Here is a 12,267-nt window from a genome sequence, read left to right as displayed (position 1 = left end):
TAGGTTTTACTTGCTAACAATTCTAAACTTACCTTCTTGACATTGTATAAACATTACTTTTGACAAGAGTAGAAGAGTGAAGCTGTGAATTAGATGTTAGTTATTAGTTTAGCTACTCATTTCTATATTTTGGTGCCTGTGCACCATATGTCTTCTGAATGATAGTTTACAATAGGTGTTCATTTTGTTCACACTGTCAGCTTACCACACAATAACTTCATTCTGTTTTGGCACAACTTCTGCATCCCATATCAAGGCCAGTCGGGATATATTTTCAGACACAGAATGGCAATTGAGAAATATATTTCAATGTCAAAATCTGCCTCTTTGTTTTTATTATTGTACGTGCTTTTCACTCTTTACTATTTAGCTATTGAATAAAGCTAATTTCCAGGGTGTTCAACTTTTCTGATCAGGTATTTCCAACTGCATAGGCTTTCTGTGCCATGAGGCATAAGAAGATTTCTTTCTGACATAGACAACACATTTGTGTAGGGAATTTTGTGTCTCCTGTGCACATGGTTACGGACATGTTTGTACATCTGGTTCAAGAGTTCTTACAGCATATATATATGGCAGAATAAAAGCACCAGATATAATGCTCCACAGAGTGGGAGCACAGAATTATTTTCGCAGAAATGATAGTCGTGTCACATGGTTAATCTTGCATTAAGTGTACGTTTTATTTATAACCTCATGTTTAAGTAGAGGTTTTTGTAGGTGAGAAGCTCGCACACTAACCCAATCACTGCACAGTACTTTTTGAAACTTTATTTACTTCAGCTGTAATTGCATGAATTGCTAATATAACTTAATTGTTCTCAAAGCTTAATTAGTTTTAAACTAATAATACTAATTGATATAATAATTGATATCTGATATTATGCACTTTGGAAAGAAAAGGAATCCAACATTTGATCTTGAATCTTTGATGTCTTCTGTACAGGTTGATTCTCTCCATAAGGAAAATAATTGGGATGTGTCCCCCAGATAGATAATCACATTCTATGCAAAATTAGATACCTCATCTGATGGTCTTTCCTTACCTTATAATGTATTTTTAATAACTGGTGTTGTACCTTTCTCACTGTGAAACATGAGTTAAGGGCTCTCTCTGTTTTATAGGACAAAAATTGCCCAAGATATTGAAAGGCTGATTCATCCTAATGATATCATAGACAGAGTTGTGTATGACCTTGATAATCCCAGGTAGGTTTCACAGGTAAAGTTCCTGTTTTAACTGTTTTCCTTTCGTTTTAAATTACTTTATGCATATAGAAAATAAGTAAGAAAATGCAGCTGATGAGAAAGTGAGGTTATGGTAGCCGGTTGCTTTTCTAGACTATTCATATAGTTGTAAAAGTTCTGGGAGTTAATTCCTGCTCAAATGAGATGCAGTTATAGTTAAAATATCAGTTGTAATTGTTTGCATTTAAACAAGAATTAAAAGAACCTAAAACTCACTTTATTAATTGGTAAAATAGGTTGATTTGATTTACTATTATATTTACTTCAAGCGGTTTCAAATTTTGCAGCTTCATGTAACCCATTACAGTGGTACCGCGGGATGTGAATGGGATCCATTCCGGAGCCCTGTTCGCATCCCGAACAAAACGCTAGTGATGTCATTTTGACCGTCTGCAAATGCAGCGAAACCCGGAAGTGACGCGCTCCATTACTTCCGGGTCGCCACGGAGTGCAACCGGAAAGCGCTCAACCTGAAGCCTATTTATGACTGTATATGCCTCCCTATCTGCTGAGGTTCCTCTCTATGTCTGCAATGAAGCACTTGTGGGTTGCCGAGCATTCTGGGAAAGTAACTCGCCATTGGTCCATGAAATGTGAATTGAAAATACCTAACACCCTCCTATAAATGCACACTGCAGGTGAAGAGTGGCGTTAGTGATTTACAGGTGGTACATGACCCCAGTCAAGCTTGCAAAAATTTATCATTTGCCCGATAATAAATCTTGGAAATGTAAAGAAAATGAAGGTACATTCTTTCACCTTTGGTGGACGTGCCCAAGGATTAAGGCTTTCTGGGAGATGATATATAATGAAATGAAAAAGGTATTTAAATATACCTTCCTGAAGAAACCAGAGGCCTTTCTCCTGGGCATGGTCGGCCAATTGGTGTCAAAGAAGGATAGAACTTTCTTTATGTATGCTACAACAGCAGCAAGAATACTCATTGCAAAGTACTGGAAGACACTCTGGAAGAATGGCAGATGAAGGTGATAGACTATATGGGACTGGCAGAAATGACTGGCAGAATCCGAGACCAGGGAGAAGAGTCAGTGGAAGAAGAAAGACTGGAAGAAATTCAAAGACACTACAGAATTCTACAGAAACACTGCAAAATTAATGAATGTTAGAATGATGTTGGATAGAAATTAAGCGGTTTCCAGCTGTAATGTTTTAAGAGAATATGGAAAAAAAGGTTTAGAAGCAGGTTAAAACTTATCGATAAGGATTTGCTGAACTAACAATTTGAATTGGAATACAAAAGAGGGAGGTATGAGGAGGTCTGGGAAATAAGTTAATGGAAAATAAGTTATGGAAACTTTGTGTGTTTTTAATTATTTTTATTTTTGTATTTTTGTTATTTTTTCTTTTTGATTTTTTATTGTATTAATATTGAAAACTTTAATAAATATCGATATACGTGTAAAAAAAAAAGAGTGGCGTTAGTGAGCAAACTTCTAAAAGTGTACTTTCGCTGCCTCTTACTAGTCATCTCCTTGACAAACTCCATAAAAGCTTCCAAGTTATTCCACCTTGGAAACTTGAAAAACACCACTTTTAGCTAGTAGAGCAGCAAACTGAAGCAATTAAATAACTTAACGTGTGCCGATTTAACTGCACGCTTAGATATTCATTATGCCAAATATTCCCATATTCTTGTTTATATGGAATGTGTTACTCCATTATTTCTTGTCAAGTTAAGAAACTTTTTTAAAGAAATCATATGGGTGATTCCAACGTCACATGAATGGACGTGACGGGATTTCCCTTTCCTCTCCCTCCCCTCCGTAGCTATGCACGCCCCCTCCTGCAGTCTGCTGCAGAGATCCCCAACATTTGTGTGAGCAGAGGTCTATTGCATCAGCAGGTTGACTCCACTGGAAGTCACTCCAAGAGAAACAAAGATTACTCTAATATTTAAACATCTTCTTAAACATTTTTGTTGGGTTTAAGGAAATCCCTGAATGAGTTAATTGGATATTTTATTTCTGCAAATAACAGGTATCCATTTGAGGTTTTTGCCAAACTCTTTGTAAGTTCAGTGAGAATAAGATTGGAGAAATGTTATTCTCTGGTGAACACACATCATGGTGGGTTGTGCTACCTTATTGTGTAAGAAGACCAGAAAGGTTGGGGAAAGTAAAATGTATGGCAGCCATTCCCAGCCTCAGATGTTTTGGACTACAACTTCCATGTGGCTGTGTCAACACAGACATATACTGCCTGGGACTGATGGGAGTTCTAGTCCAAAACATCTGGAAGGCCACCAGGCTGGGAAAGACTGCTCTATGACACTGAGCATTACATAGATACTTCAGTTGATGTTCTTTACCCTAGAATAGGGACACTGGTGGCGCTGTGGGTTAAACCACAGAGCCTAGGGCTTGCTGATCAGAAGGTCGCGGTTCAAATCCCCGCCATGGGATGAGCTCCCGTTGCTCTGTCCCCGCTCCTGCCCACCTAGCAGTTCGAAAGCACGTCAAAGTGCAAGTAGATAAATAGCTACCACTCCAGCAGGAAGGTAAACGGCGTTTCTGTGCGTTGCTCTGGTTCGCCAGAAGCGGCTTTGTCCTGCTAGCCACATGACCTGGAAGCTGTACGCCGGCTCCCTCGGCCAGTAAAGTGAGATGAGCGCCGCAACCCCAGAGTCGGCCACGACTGGACCGAATGGTCAGGGGTCCTTAAAAAAAAAAACACCCTAGAATAATCCTACTGATGAGCAACATCCAAACTCCTGTAGGCTCTGCCTTATTGGTTGAATCAGATTCAAAAGAAACCAGGAATATGAAGCCCTGAATAACTAAAAGTGATTATTTGTAGCCATCGTAAGGAGGAACTGTTATTATTTATTATCCATCACCCTCTTCATTATATGCACCCAGCCATATTTATAGTATAGTATAAAATTGGAATGATAAATATATATATATAACTTACATTTCCCTGTGATTTTATTTCTTTAAGCTGTCCAGTGCCAGATGAAGGAGACGTCCTGAAATTTAACTCCAAATTTGAATCAGGAAATTTACGCAAAGTTATTCAGATCAGAAAGTAAGATGTTTTCATTTGTTTTACTTCGTTTTTAATTTTGAAGCTGTTCTTCATTTTAAGACTTGTTTCTGTTCATCTTTAGAAATGAGTATGATCTCATTCTGAACTCTGACATAAACAGCAATCATTATCATCAGTGGTTTTACTTCGAAGCCAGCGGAATGCGAGCAGGTGTTGCCTACCGATTTAATATAATCAACTGTGAAAAGACAAATAGTCAGTTTAATTATGGTAAGACCTGTTTTTCTTCTCTTATTCAAAAGAAGTGCCTAGGGAGAATGTGGATTTATTCAGATGTACAAAACCTTCACAGTGCTTTCCCCCCTAGTGATAAAGAAATATATATTTTGAAGGGTCAGATTGTTACACAGTTTTATCGACTATTAGCAATCAAAATGACACTCAAGCTTAGTTGATTATTTATCTTGGCATATTCAGAATGCAGAATGATAACTTTTTAATATATTAGATGGTATTTTCCTTGATTAAAAAGTTATGCTTTCCTTTAACTCTATGCTCGCTAAACCATGGGTAGGGAAACTAAGGCCCAGGGGCCGGATCCAGCCCAATCACCTAAATTTGACGGTCCGGCAGTCAGCGTGTTTTTACATGGGTAGAATGTGTCCTTTTATTTAAAATGCATCTCTGGGTTATTTGTGGGGCACAGGAATTCATTCATCCCCCCCAAAAAATATAGTCCGCCCACCCCCCAAGGGCTGAGGGACAGTGGACCGGCCCCCTGCTGAAAAGGTTTGCTGAGCCCTGCTCTAGACGGGTATATTTCTTCACTGAATACAGTACTTTCAACCATGTTGAATCACGTAATATATTTTGCTTGAAGGTATGCAGCCCCTTATGTACTCTGTTCAAGATGCACTAAATGGCAGACCCTGGTGGACTCGTGTAGGAACTGATATTTGTTACTACAAGTAAGTATAACTGTAAATGGAGGAAATAAAAGATTGAATTAAATGGGCTGAAAAACTAACTTAAATATATTCGTAATTAACACTGTTTTAAAAACTAATAATGTTAGGGTATATTGAACTGGCTAGATTAACAGAGGCAATTAGAGATCACACTAGATAAGAGTTTCAAAAAGCACGGGGAAAATGCAGAGAATACTTCACAAAACAGCGCCCTAAAATACATACCTGGACTTGTTTCGATTAATGTCTGCAGGAGACTTTGTGGATATTTAAGTTATAATTAGAAAAATATTAATAATTATTCATAAAGGAAGCAGTTTATGCTTCACGTTTATCGAGGGTGGATTTGTGTATTGGGGGTGGGGGTTTGTGTTATGTTGTAAATGAAATTCCAATAAAAATTTAAAAATAAAAACTAATAAAAGGAGAATTCAAATTTCAACCTTTGTTAATTTGTACTAAAGGTAATAGTTGAGTGAGTGATGCATCTCTGCAGATTATTTACCATAAATTGTAGCATGCACTGCATCTTTAAGCTAATTCTAACATGTTGTTTCTAGGAATCACTTTTCAAGAAGTTCCATTGCAGCCGGTGGCCAGAAGGGAAAATCCTACTACACAATTACCTTCACTGTCAGTTTCCAGCATAAGGATGATGTTTGTTACTTTGCTTACCATTACCCATATACTTACTCAGCTTTAATGGTGAGTTAAGTTGAGCTTAGGTAGAGGCATAATTTGTTTATGCACATTTTTACTTTAACGATTTCAGGTATTTTAGCTACATGGTTTGATAGTGATCACAAAAATAGCTAGATGCAAAAGCGCTTTCTGTTTGAAAACACCTGAAATGTTCATACGTAAAGTTTAGGAAAGTTAAAAAAAAAATTACTAGTAAAGCTCCTGTAAACTAATGCGGTAAAAAGTTTAGCATTAATTCTGAATAACCAGGACTTTGCAGATGTAGAGCACAACGTTGGCTCTAGTTGATTTGTTTCAGCTGTAGGCCATAGCAATGCAGATTAGAGACTGGGTTTGACAAAATGATGTTGGTACAAAAATAAGAGATGTAAACTTTAATGCATTCAGTTTGCAAGAGGTTACGGTCCATAAATGTAGGAATACATATAACACTTTACAGATGTCAAGTGGGCCCCCCCCCAAAAAAAATGTATGGTGGCCTCTGATAACAAAGGAAGCAGTTTTCTGTCGGGCGGGGGGTGGTCTTCAGAAAAACTCTGTTTTGAAATAAAACTGCATTGTTTTACAAATATACTGGTGGAGAACAGTGCTAGAACTGCTGGTGGTGTTTGCTGTCTTTTAAGCACAGGAAAAGCTAAACCTGTAGTTATGGTAAAATATGAAACAAACCCTGGCTGTAGGCTTACAGTCTAATTATTTTTGTCACGAAGATGCATCTCAAAAAACTGGACTCCACACACAATCCTCAGCAGATATATTTTCGACAAGACGTTTTGTGTGAGACTCTCTCTGGAAACAGCTGTCCCATAGTAACTATAACAGCCATGCCGGAGTCAGATTACTATGAACATATCTGTCAGTTCAGTAAGTACAAGGTTTTTCTCTTTCTACTGAGAATTTATATACCGTATTTTTTGCTCCATAACACTCACTTTTTTCCTCCTAGAAAGTAAGGGGAAATGTCTGTGCGTGTTGTGGAGCAAATGCCTACAGATGGCGGGGGGGATCTGCTGCAGTCATGAGCAGAGGATCCATGGTTCCCCTTCCTTCCCTCCTCCGTGGCTCGCTTTGCTCGCTTTGAAACAGCAAAGCGGGAGAAGAGCTGCTTAGTGGGGAGAAGAGAGGGACAGAGAGCCTGGTTACAAAGAACGGATCCACATGGATCCTCAGGATTTTTGCACTGGGTCACCCCAAATTCACCATCAGATCACATAGCATGTCCATGGCTATAGCTTGCAGCAAAAAAACCACGCACCCACTGTTGCCTGGGGCCGCAGTGGTGCAAAAACGTGGTTACAAAGCATGGATCCACATGGCTCCTCAGGATTTTTGCATTGGGCTACCCCAAACTCACTGTCAGATCACATGTTTGTGGCCACAGCATGAACCACAAAAATCATACATCCACTGTTTCGTTTAGAATAATTCTTTTCTTGTTTTCCTCCTCTAAAAACTATGTTATGGTCGGGTGCGTGTTATAGAGCGAAAAATACTCTGTGTGTGTGTGTGTGTGTGTGTGTGTGTATATATATATATATATATATATATTTGCTTTCGTAGATTTTCACGGGTACAGGAATGCAGGTTTTGGTGTCCTCGGGTGTCTTCCCGTGTAAAAGTTGGGGTGTCTAGGCGACGTTTCGACGAGGTCTCACTCGTCATCTTCAGGCTGGTGCTTTCGGCTTCTTGTTACTGGAACAGAGCAGGATCTCAGTGTTTGAGTTCCTATAAATACTGTTGAGGGGGTGTGGTGTATAGCCTCCAATGTTCTGGGCAGAGAGGAAGTTCCCAGGCTAGTGTGCCTTTTCTTCTTTTGTTCCTTAATTACTTGAGGGATATCTTGAGTGATTTCTTGAGTGATATCCTGAGTACCACTTAGGTGGGTCATTAGGTGTGGATTAGTTGCTAAAGTCTTTGTGTCTTGACCTCTTGAACTTTGTGAAGAGTTTTTCTGAGAAGATGGCTGTACTGCACTTAGTTGTGCTCTGGCTTGGCTTCGTGTATAGGGGCGAGCTGTGGTTTTGTGGCCTGTGTCAGCCAGATCTGTGTAGGGATTGCAGGGGGGTGCAGCATCCGGAGGTGCCACCATGGTTTGGCTACTGGATGGTGTCTGTAATTTATCTGTGGAGAGGGTCTGGGTTTGGGTCTGGTGTGGTTGATTGGTGATAGCGTTCTGTGTGCCTCTGGATCTGGTGTCAGTTTTTGTGGGGAGGGCTAATTTCCAGATGTCTGGCAAGCGGGATGTGTCGTCACGCTTGTTCATGTTGTGAGGGTGTTTCTCTATCTCGATGGCTTCCATGATTATTCTCTTGTGGTGATGTTCCATGTTAAAGAGCAATTTGGAATCTGCAAAATTAATTTCGTGTCCTGTTTCTTTCATGTGTTGGAAAAGAGAGGAAGTTTTTTCTTCTTTTTTGACGGCATTCTTGTGTTCTGCGATACGTGCATTTATTCGTCTGTTTGTTTGTCCAATGTACGTGGCTGGGCAGACTTTGCAGGGTATTTCATAGACCCCTTGGTTTTCCAACTGGATTTTATCCTTGGGGTTTCTGAGGATATTGGCTATTTTTTGGTTGGTGCAAAAGGCTGTTTTGATATTGTGTTTATGGAGGATTTTGCTAATTTTATCTGTAGTGCCCTTGATATAAGGAAGGAGGGCCATGCCATTGTTTTCTTCTGTGTCTTGGTTTTTGGGGGGTGTTTCTTTTTGGATTAGCTTCGTAACCCTGTTTTGCTGGTATCCATTGGCAATTAACACATTTGAGAGGTTCTGTAACTCAGTTGTCAAGTGGTCTTTGTCAGCCAGGCGTTTGGTTCTGGAGATGAGAGTCTTGGCTACGGAGTTTATTTGTGCAGGGTGGTGGTGTGATTGTGCATGTAAGTAGCGGTTGGTGTGTGTTTTTTTCCGGTAGATAGTGTGTCCTAGGGAGCCATCAGGTTTTTTGTAGATTAGGACGTCAAGGAAGGGAAGTTGGTTGTTGGCTTCTATTTCCATAGTGAATTGTATTTTGGGGTGTAGGCTGTTGAGATGTGTGAGGAAGCTATCCAGTTTTTCCTTCCCGTGTGGCCAAATTACAAAGGTGTCGTCAACATATCTGAGCCAAAGTTTGGGTTTGTGTTCTGACTTGTCTAAAGCATTGGTTTCAAAGTGTTCCATGTACAGGTTTGCGATGACAGGTGAGAGGGGTGATCCCATAGGTGCTCCTTCTATCTGTTTGTATCTTTGTCCATTGTGGATGAAGTACGTGTTGGTTAGGCAGTGGTTGGTCAGGTCCAAGATGTATTCGGGGGGATTGTATTTGTTTTGAATGGCTGTCAAGGCTTCATTAATGGGCACTTGTGTGAAGAGAGATACAACATCGAAGCTCACAAGTAGGTCATTAGGATGTAGGTTTTGCTTCTTTATTGTTTCTATGAACTGGAAGGAGTTTGGAACGTGTGAAGAGATGGATTCTGCATAGGGCTGAAGTTGCTTGGCGAGAAATTTAGCGAGATTTTGTAGAGGTGAGCGACACATCCCGCTTGCCAGACATCTGGAAATTAGCCCTCCCCACAAAAACTGACACCAGATCCAGAGGCACACAGAACGCTATCACCAATCAACCACACCAGACCCAAACCCAGACCCTCTCCACAGATAAATTACAGACACCATCCAGTAGCCAAACCATGGTGGCACCTCCGGATGCTGCACCCCCCTGCAATCCCTACACAGATCTGGCTGACACAGGCCACAAAACCACAGCTCGCCCCTATACACGAAGCCAAGCCAGAGCACAACTAAGTGCAGTACAGCCATCTTCTCAGAAAAACTCTTCACAAAGTTCAAGAGGTCAAGACACAAAGACTTTAGCAACTAATCCACACCTAATGACCCACCTAAGTGGTACTCAGGATATCACTCAAGAAATCACTCAAGATATCCCTCAAGTAATTAAGGAACAAAAGAAGAAAAGGCACACTAGCCTGGGAACTTCCTCTCTGCCCAGAACATTGGAGGCTATACACCACACCCCCTCAACAGTATTTATAGGAACTCAAACACTGAGATCCTGCTCTGTTCCAGTAACAAGAAGCCGAAAGCACCAGCCTGAAGATGACGAGTGAGACCTCGTCGAAACGTCGCCTAGACACCCCAACTTTTACACGGGAAGACACCCGAGGACACCAAAACCTGCATATATATATATATATATACAGTGGTGCCCCGCAAGACGAATGCCTCGCAAGACGAAAAACCCGCAAGACGAAAGGGTTTTTCGGTTTTTGCGACGCTTCGCTAGACGATTTTCCCTATGGGCTTGCATCGCAAGACGAAAGCCCATAGGGAAATCTCGGGGACCTTTTTTTAAATGCTGGCGGTGGGGAGCAAAGCCTTCCCCCCCCCCTCCGGACTTCAGAAGAGGTCCAGGAAGGCCGGCGGGGGCGAAAGGCTTTGCTCCCCACCGCCAGCATTTTAAAAGCGGTCCGGGATAGCAGGGAAGCGCTTCCCGCTATCCCGGACGGCTTTTGAAGGCAGGCAGGGGGGGCAAAGACTTTTGCCCCCCCGCCTGCCTAACCGGGGGCTTTTAAATCGCCCCGGGACTGTCCGGGGCGATTTAAAAGCCCCCGGACGGCTTTTGAAGCCTCCCCCCGCCGCCCGGCTTCGGGGCATCGTCCCGATGCCGGGCGGTGGGGCAGGAATGCCTCCCCCAGCCGCCCGGCTTAGGGGCATCGTCCCGATGCCGGGCGGTGGGGCAGGAACGCCTCCCCCAGCCGCCCGGCATCGGAACGATGTCCCGAAGCCGGGCGGCCGGGCGGGAAAGCCTCCCCCCGCCGCCCGGCTTCGGGGCATCGTCCCGATGCCGGGAAGTGGGGCAGGAACGCCTCCTCCAGCCGCCCGGCTTCGGGGCAGGAACGCCTCCCCCCGCCGCCCGGCATCGGTGCATCGTCCCGATGCCGGGCGGTGGGGCAGGAACGCCTCCCCCAGCCGCCAGGAATCGGAACGATGTCCCGAAGCCGGGCGGCCGGGCGGGAAAGCCTCCCCCCGCCGCCCGGCTTAGGGGCATTGCCCCGATGCCGGGCGGTGGGGCAGGAACGCCTCCCCCAGCCGCCCGGCTTCGGGGCATCGTCCCGATGCCGGGCGGTGGGGCAGGAACGCCTCCCCCAGCCGCCCGGCATCGGAACGATGTCCCGAAGCCGGGCGGCCGGGCGGGAAAGCCTCCCCCCGCCGCCCGGCTTCGGGGCATCGTCCCGATGCCGGGCGGTGGGGCAGGAACGCCTCCCCCAGCCGCCCGGCTTCGGGGCATCGTCCCGATGCCGGGCGGTGGGGCAGGAACGCCTCCCCCAGCCGCCCGGCTTCGGGGCATCGTCCCGATGCCGGGCGGTGGGGCAGGAACGCCTCCCCCAGCCGCCCGGCTTCGGGGCATCGTCCCGATGCCGGGCGGTGGGGCAGGAACGCCTCCCCCAGCCGCCCGGCTTCGGGGCATCGTCCCGATGCCGGGCGGTGGGGCAGGAACGCCTCCCCCAGCCGCCCGGCTTCGGGGCATCGTCCCGATGCCGGGCGGTGGGGCAGGAACGCCTCCCCCAGCCGCCCGGCATCGGAACGATGTTCCGAAGCCGGGCGGCCGGGCGAGAAAGCCTTTGTCCCCCCTGCCTGCCTTCCCAGGGGCTTTTAAATCGCCCCGGACAGCGGAGAAGTCCTCCGCTGTCCCGGGCGATTTTAAAATGCCGCCCGCCAGAAGAGGTCGGGGGAAGGCGTTTTCCATAGGAACGCATTAATTGATTTTCAATGCATTCCTATGGAAAACCGTGCATCGCAAGACGAAAAACTCGCAAGACGAAGAGACTTGCGGAACGAATTAATTTCGTCTTGCGAGGCACCACTGTATTTGTTTTCCTGAATGCAGGCTGCTTTGTAAAAGATATGTGAATTGCATATAGATGTTCTGGAAAGCGTAATTTGTGGGCCTAATTAAACATGCCAGGCGGCCACATCTACCTGTTCAAAACTTTATGCCATATGTATATTCTACTTTAATGAATTCAAGTTCTTTAATTACATGCATTTCATGTTCTAGTTCATACATGTCAATTTGTAATAAGCAGGCTGCTGTGACTTGTGATTGTATCATGCTTGTGCTGTGTTGTTCTTTTTTAGGAAACCGCCCTTATATTTTCTTATGTGCTCGTGTTCATCCTGGAGAGACCAACGCAAGCTGGGTTATGAAGGGAACTTTGGAATATCTCATGAGTAATACTCCTGCTGCCCAAAGTTTACGAGAATCCTATATTTTTAAAATTGTACCAATGCTTAATCCTGATGGGGTCATTAATGGAAAGTAAGTTTTTAAGTGTATTC

At 44.1% G+C, this 12,267-nt stretch overlaps 1 protein-coding gene across 4 annotated transcripts in view; it reads left to right on the top strand.

Moving 5' to 3' along the window:
- Positions 1–12,267, top strand: part of AGTPBP1 (ATP/GTP binding carboxypeptidase 1) — a 71,046-nt gene that overhangs the window by 49,462 nt on the left and 9,317 nt on the right. For all 4 annotated transcript variants that reach the window (XM_081930396.1, XM_081930395.1, XM_081930393.1 and 1 more), the window contains 7 exons: positions 1,126–1,209; positions 4,210–4,296; positions 4,379–4,527; positions 5,138–5,225; positions 5,786–5,930; positions 6,638–6,791; positions 12,067–12,247. In XM_081930396.1, coding sequence (XP_081786522.1) covers positions 1,126–1,209; positions 4,210–4,296; positions 4,379–4,527; positions 5,138–5,225; positions 5,786–5,930; positions 6,638–6,791; positions 12,067–12,247 — 888 coding nt within the window. The remainder of the gene's footprint in view (positions 1–1,125; positions 1,210–4,209; positions 4,297–4,378; positions 4,528–5,137; positions 5,226–5,785; positions 5,931–6,637; positions 6,792–12,066; positions 12,248–12,267) is intronic.

This window comes from Podarcis melisellensis, assembly GCF_964234715.1.
Source record: "Podarcis melisellensis genome assembly, chromosome: 11".
NCBI classification, from domain to species: domain Eukaryota; kingdom Metazoa; phylum Chordata; class Lepidosauria; order Squamata; family Lacertidae; genus Podarcis; species Podarcis melisellensis.
This window is presented reverse-complemented; position numbering and strand designations above follow the sequence as displayed.